The sequence below is a fragment of the Theobroma umbraticum genome, unplaced genomic scaffold (genome assembly GCF_002168275.2).
Source record: "Theobroma umbraticum cultivar Fairchild unplaced genomic scaffold, ASM216827v3 scaffold_25.0, whole genome shotgun sequence".
Taxonomy (NCBI): Eukaryota; Viridiplantae; Streptophyta; class Magnoliopsida; order Malvales; family Malvaceae; genus Theobroma; species Theobroma umbraticum.
The window spans coordinates 629,451-637,164 of record NW_018397282.1 but is presented as its reverse complement, the minus strand read 5'-3'; the positions used below and the strand labels follow the sequence as shown (position 1 = coordinate 637,164).

At 32.0% G+C, this 7,714-nt stretch overlaps 1 protein-coding gene across 4 annotated transcripts in view; it reads left to right on the top strand.

Moving 5' to 3' along the window:
* Positions 1 to 2,257, top strand: part of GA2 (Terpenoid cyclases/Protein prenyltransferases superfamily protein) — a 5,632-nt gene extending 3,375 nt beyond the window's left edge. For all 4 annotated transcript variants that reach the window (XM_021443778.1, XM_021443776.1, XM_021443777.2 and 1 more), the window contains 6 exons: positions 22 to 134; positions 236 to 334; positions 643 to 858; positions 946 to 1,087; positions 1,284 to 1,529; positions 1,623 to 2,257. In XM_021443778.1, the coding sequence (XP_021299453.1) occupies positions 22 to 134; positions 236 to 334; positions 643 to 858; positions 946 to 1,087; positions 1,284 to 1,529; positions 1,623 to 1,925 (1,119 nt within the window). In that variant the 3' untranslated portion in view covers positions 1,926 to 2,257. The remainder of the gene's footprint in view (positions 1 to 21; positions 135 to 235; positions 335 to 642; positions 859 to 945; positions 1,088 to 1,283; positions 1,530 to 1,622) is intronic.
* Positions 2,258 to 7,714: the final 5,457 nt, after the last annotated feature.

Sequence of the window (7,714 nt, the reverse complement as noted above, 5' to 3'; positions counted from 1 at the left end):
ACTGCCTTTTATAATTTTCAGGTGAATGATGCTCTTGAATTTCCCCACTATGCAAGTTTGGAGCGCTTAGTACACCGGAGAAACATAGAGAATTATGCTGTAGATAATATAAGGATGCTTAAAACTTCATATTGGTACTCCTTTGGTAGTTGATTTCTTTTATTAATTGTTTTTCTTTAAATACATACTAATGTATGCCTGGTTAGCATCTTATTCTGTATGCTTCATATGCTAGTTCTTCGAGTATTGGCGACAAAGATCTCCTAAGACTAGCAGTGGAGGACTTCAATGCCTGTCAATCAATATATCGTGAAGAACTCAAACAACTTGAGAGGTAAATGTTCTTGCAAAGAAATAAACCATGATGCACTAAAAGAATTCCCATGGAGCATAAGATCATAGTCAAGCATCGTTAAACAGAAGCTGGTAAACTCAGCTGGGAACAATATTCTTATTTTTCATTCTTTTGAGTCATAAAGATGTACCTTGGCTGTGGTCTATGTTTCTAGTGTTGATGTGATGTTGGTCTCTTATACATCCATCATCGTCCCTAGTCGTGGGAGTTACCTCATCCTTAACTATGGTAGGCAACCTTAACAGGTGCTTCTGAAATTATTGCATGATATCCCTCATATGAAACAGGTGGGTTCAAGAAAATAGATTGGACAAGCTGAAGTTTGCCAGGCAGAAACTGGCTTACTGTTACTTCTCGGCAGCTGCAACCATATTCTCTCCCGAACTATCTGACGCTCGCATATCATGGGCAAAAAATGGTGTGCTTACTACCGTGGTGGATGACTTCTTTGATGTTGGAGGTTCTGAAGATGAACTGTTAAACCTAATCCAATTGGTTGAGAAGTATGCTCTTCTCCCTCTTTTTTTTCTTTTTTTTTTAAAAAAAAAAATTATTTGATTAGGTTTGGCTTATAAGAAAATGAAACACAGGCATGATGTAGATGTCAGCATCCAGTGTTGTTCTGAGCAAGTTGAAATCCTATTTTTAGCACTTCGCAGCACAATATCTGAGATTGGGGAGAAAGCAATTGCATGGCAAGGACGCAATGTGAAGACTCATGTTACTGAGATTGTAAGATTTTATCTTTATTTTACTCCTCATATTAGCAGTGACTAATAGAATCTTTTCTGATTGTCATCACATTCTTCAGAACACCTCGTCCTGAATAGCAAGTTATATGAAATACATCTGAAATTCTAGGACATTATTAGTATCTAAGAAACTTTGTATACAATCAAAGTTGATATGAACGATGTTTATGTTGCAGTGGCTGGATTTGCTTAGGTCTATGTTGCAGGAAGCCCAGTGGTTGAAGAACAAGTCAGTGCCAACTGTGGATGAATACATGACAAATGGTTATGTATCATTTGCCTTGGGACCAATAATCCTCCCAGCCCTGTATTTGGTTGGGGCTAGCCTTTCGGAGGGTGTTATTAAAAGCCCTGAATACAATCTTCTATTCAAGCTTGTAAGCACTTGTGGGCGTCTTCTCAATGATATTCACTCCTTTAAGGTAGAGCTTCTTTTCGGAAAAACAACACCAATAACTGCTAGTCTCATCTGAAATGGCGGTTTGAATTATTTACTTATGGCTGATACGTTGCAGAGGGAATCTATGGAAGGAAAACTGAATGCTGTGTCTTTGCACATGATTCATGGTACCAGTGCTGTTACTGAAGATATAAATAAAGAAATGAAGCATTTAGTGCATGACAGGAGGAGGGAACTGCTTAGATTAGTGTTGCAGGAAAATGGCAGCATCATTCCAAGAGCTTGCAAGGAATTGTTTTGGAAAATGAGCAAAGTCTTGCATCTATTTTACTTGAAGGATGATGGTTTTAGCTCACATGAAATGATCGATGTTGTAAAAGCAGTAATACATGAGCCCATCTATCTCGATGTACAATAACGACAGAGTAGAGAGGGTATTGCTATATCAGATGCAGAGAATTGTTTGCACAGATATGGTAAATATTCTTATTCTTGCTTGCCTTTCCATGCAAAATAGACAGCAAAATTAGTAGTTTTGAACTATTAAGAACAGGATAGAAGATGTCAGAAGATTTGCCTTTGATATATACATCTGCTGTGTGCTCCGAGAAGTTGGGTTATCTGTTGTGATTGCCAACTAAAATGAAACTATGTTAATGTATTTGGTTAGTCTACAATGTTCCTGGGGTAAGCTGTCTAATAGTGAAACTCAGCACATATATCATAAGGTCAGACTTGTTTGATTTAAAATTTTCGTAAGGTGCAGAATTGATAAGGTTTTGCTGTTTTCTTTTGGTATTTTGCTTTCTTTACCTTCTCTGTGGTATGCTGGTAAGTGAGATTCTCATGCATACAGGACTGTTTTTTCAAGTTACATATCAAGGAATTCAAAGGGATGAAAGATTGGAAGGAAAGCTTTGGCTAAATTCCTCTCATAAGAGCAAACTACTAAATCTTGAAAATTGTTTCAACTAATATCCTTTAGGGTTCAGGTCAAATTAAACTGTTATCAAATAGAAACAATAAAATAAAAGCAACCAATGAAAAAATCATTTATTAAACAAAATATATTACATTCGGGTATTTGGCTCATTAGTTGGTGCATAATCTCTTGCCTAAAGAGTAGGGTTCGAATCCCCATTCTCTCAATTTTAAAAAAAAAATCAAAATATAGACATCAAAGTTCACCATAATGCGTGCAAGTAAATTAACAATTTTGCAAGGATAGAGATAGAAATTTAAAGAAGAAACGATAGAAAGGGGAGTTTATAATAATCCATAGGATGCCCAAAACAAAATCCTTAAGCTAAGCTCACATTCAATGATTAAATTTATCATAGTCTTATCTGATTTCAAAATTTTCAAAAGTAATAAAATATAAAAACGAGTATTTAACTCATTAGTTAGTACATAATTTCTCTTTCAAAAAAAGTAAAGTTTTGAATTTTTTTTTCAAATATATATATACACACACACACATAGAAACGAATCTTCTAAAACAAAAATTTGAAAATGCCAAAGAAACCTCAAATCCTTTAATTGAATTTAAGTTCCATTTCCTATAAATTGACCATGTTTAACGAAAAAGAAGGAAAAAAAAAAACTAAACGTGCCTCATGTTGGATATTTCCCACATTGGACAAAAAAAAAAAGGAAAATGAGTCATTTAACAAAAAGGAGCATAAATCCATTACAATAGGACTTTAATAGAAAATGGACCATGGATGGGCTTTTTGGGCTTGAGTGGGTTTGAAATTAATTAAATTTAATATTTAATTATTTATAATAACACTTGACACTTGCAGAAAAATAAAAAATATTTTTCAATATATATTTTTAACGGATAATAACCGTTGGAAATAGAAACAAACAGATTCTGTCTGAAACAAGACATAATTATGTCTATTTAATAGTTAAAAACAGATAAAAACCATTTGTCTTAAACAGATACAATTGTGTCTGTTGGAAAACTGCCTTTGTTGCCTTTTAAGTAAAACCCTCCTATGAAACAGAAAAGACATAGAAACAACAAAACGAACATTCCTCCTTTCTTTTCAAAATTCTTCAGATTTTCTTCCATGCCATTTTAGTATAGAAAATTATAGAAAAGACTAGATAATCTTGCTATTCATCAGTGAATGCTCGGTGGATTGACTTTGTCAGTGCAGAATGCAGTCAATCATTGGGCTTTATTTTATCCTTAAGGTTTATCGCTTGTAACCCCTTTGCACACCATTAGTGGAGGCGAATAAAAGCTTAAGGACATTGGCATTGTTACATGCCTTGAAGCTATTTTAGTATTTTCCAGTTTGATGTTCTAACAATATTAAAGTTTTATCTTATTTTAACAATGGCTGCTGCAAGTGGAACACTAAGAGAATTGACTTCTAACTTTGTGATTGGACCGGTTTGATGGTAGCAACTTTCTAAAATGACAAAAGAAGATGCATTTCTTACTATCAACCTTGAAGGTTGTTTATGTCTTAACTACATCTAAACCAGAAGAAGGTGAAATCAGTCTGTTGTCGAAACCGAAGAGAGAGAAATGGAACAATACCGATTATATGTGTAAAGGTTGCATCTTGAATAGTTTGACTAATGGCTTATTTGACACATACCAGAATGAGGCTATTGTAAAAGAATTATAAGACAAATTGAAAGCCAGGTACATGATAAAAGATGCAACAAGCAAGAAATTTCTTGTTAGTTACTTTAATAATTATCAAATGGTTGATAAGCGTTTTGTTATAGAACAATTACAAGAAGTTAAAGGAATGTTTAATCAGTTTAAACAATATAAAATGGAAATAGATGAAACTATAGTTGTATCCTCCATTACAGACAAACTTTGTCCACATGGAAAAACTTTAAAAGAAATCTAAAACACAAAAAAGAAGAAATAATTCTTGAGGCTTTGGCAAATCATCTTCTAATCAAAGAGGAATACAGGAAACAAAAACAAGTTATTATTTTTGGTGGAACCAAAGTACATGTTGTGGAGGAAGGATAGACTACTAAACTTGCCAAAAAAAAGTTCAAGCAGATTGCTAATGGTTCGAAATTCCAAAGAAAAAACAAAAGCACATGCTTCCATTGCAAAAAACCAACACTTTTTAAAAATGAATGTCGATTATTGAAGAAGAAAATTACTTCTTCAAATGGTGTTGCTTTTGAAAATTTTGTAGCTATGATTTCTAAAATTAAGTGTTTGAAGAAAATGATGATTGGTGGATTGATTCAGGAGCAACAAATCTGTTCAAGAATTTAGCTCCAAGTGACCATGAAAATTTCCCCGTATATTAAAAATTCTTCTACAACAACCATTAAAGGGAAAGGGTCTATTGAACTTGAGTTCATTTTTGGAAAAATTTTATCTTTGAAAGATGTTTGCTATGTTCCAAAGTTAAGAAAAATTTAGTATCTGGAAGTCTATTGAATAAATTTGGTTTCAAGCTTGTATTTAAGGCAGATAAATTCATTCTATCCAAGGGAGAACTATTTGTTGGGAAAGGTTATATGTGTTAGGAAATGTTCAAACTAAATATTGTTAATAATAATAAGAATAAGACTGTTGTTTCTGTTTATATGATTAAATCCTCTTATTTATAGTATTATAGATTAGGACATTTAAATTATAAAAGATTGGATGATATGTATAAAATGGACTTAATTCCAAATTTTAATCAAAATATTGATAAATGCAATGCATGCATGCTAACAAAAAAAACTAAAAATCCTTTTCTTAAATTTAAAAGAAATACTAAATTACTTGAACTAATACACAGTGATGTGTGTGATATGCGTAGTGCACCTACATTAGTTGGAAAGAATATTTTGTCACATTCATTAATAATTTCTCTAAATATTGCTATGTATATTTACAACATTCTAAAGATGAAGTGCTTGATAAATTTAAGGTTTATAAAATAGAAGTAGAATTACAATGTGAATCTTTTATCAAGTGCTTAAGGTTGGATATAGGTGGAGAATATTATAGTCCAAATTATTTTGCCTCCATTGGGATAGTCTATTATATTTTAGTACCTCATACACCATAACATAATGGTGTAGCAGAAAGGAAAAATAAGGTCTTAACTAAAATGGTAAATACTATGTTATTATACTTAGGTCTTAAAAAAAGATTTTTGGGGAGAAATTTTATTAACAGCTTGTCACAAATTAAATAGAGTTTCTAAAATGAAAACTAAGATAACCCCATATGAACAATGAAAGAAAAAGAGACCAAACCTTAGCTATTAGAAGCTTTGGGGTTGTAGAGTTATAGTTAAAGTTATGAAACCCAAAAAAAAGAAATTAGGTGAAAAAGGAATAGAATGCATATTCATAGGATATGCACAATATAGTAAAGTAGATAAGTTCATGGTAGTTGAACCAAATGATTCAAATCTAGTCAACATTGTTATTGAATCAAGAGATGCAATATTTGATGAAAATATATTCATGTATGTGTCAAGAAAACTACAACCATTACAATCAATTTAATCAAATGACATTCCATTGGAACAAAATGAAAATAATGATAAATCTAGTCCAAAAATAAAGAAAAAAAAAGAGCTAGAAAAGTAAAAGATTTTGGTACAAACTTTTATATGTTCCTTGTAAAAGGAACAAGAGAAAATATTGATAATAAAATTCTTTATTGTTTTAATTTAGAATCAGACCCTATTACATATGATAACGTAATGAAGTCTCAAGATTATGCATTTTGAAAAAAAGTAATCGATGATGAGATGGACTCAATAATGGGAAACAATACTTGGATTTTGGAACAATAAATGCATTTTCAAAAGGAAAATAAAGGTGAATGGAACCATGGACAAATTCAAAGCAAGATTAGTTGCCAAAGGTTTTATATAGAAGCAATAGTTTGATTACTTTTATACTTATGCTTCAGTAGCTAGAATTAATACAATTAGAATTCTAATTTCCCTTGCATCAATTTATAAGTTGGTTATTCATTAAATGAATGTCAAGACAATATTCTTAAATGGTGAATTAGAAGAAGAAGTCTATATGACATAATCGAAAGGGTTTATTGTTCAGGGATAAGAGCATAAGGTTTGTTAGCTTGTCAAGTCATTGTATGGGCTTAAACAAGCGCCAAAACCAATGGCATCAAAACTTTGATGAAGTTGTTTTAGCCAATGGTTTTAAAATAAATGAATCCAATAAATACATATATAGCAAATTCCAAAATGGAAAAGGTATTATAATTTGCTTATATATGGATGACATGCTAATTTTTGACAAGGATTTAGAACAAGTAAAGGAAACAAAGAAGTTTTTGTCAAATAACTTTGCAATGAAAGATATGGGTGTAGCAGATGTCATCTTAAGAATTAAAATATTTCAAGATAAAAATAGTATAACTTTGTCATAATTGCAGTACATTGAAAAGGTACTTAAAAGGTTTGAACTTAGTGATTGTATACCAATATCTACACCTATGGAGCCTCAAAATAAATTAATATATAATGCTAGCAAGGCTATTGATCAGTTAAAATATACAAAAGTGATTGGTTGCTTAATGTATGTAATGACGTGTACAAGGTCAGATATAGCATTTACTATTAAAAAGTTAAGTAGGTATACAAGTAATCTAGGTACTTTGCATTAGCAAGCCACAAATCAAGTACCGAGGTATTTAAAGAAAACAATCAACTATAGTCTTTGCTATAATGGATATCCATCAGTATTGGAAGGATATTCATATGCTAGTTGGATTACAAGTTTAGTAGATCATGCTTCCACAAGTGGATGGATCTTCATGCTTGGTAGGGGTCTACGAAACAAACATGTATAACGGATTCTACCATGGCATCTGAATTTATTGCATTAGTTGCTGCAACCAAAGAAGCTGAATGGCTAAGAAATTTACTCTATGATAGACCTTTGTGGCCAAAACTCAAGTAGCACATACTGAACAAAGTGGTAAGAAAGTTGACTTCCATAGTTTTCAAGTTTCATTAGAATACATGGAATACTTAGAGCATGTTTTCAATATAGAGGGGGAGTTTTGGAGTACTTCCTTTGTAAAGAATGTAGACGTCATTTGCTTAATGATGGAAGTGTTGGGTAGAGCTTTAGCCATTTCTCATGCTCCATTAATGAGTACTTCACAAGAGGAATTGCAACAGATGTTACAGGATTTCAATGATGCTTGTAACTTTGGATTCAAGCTTGAGT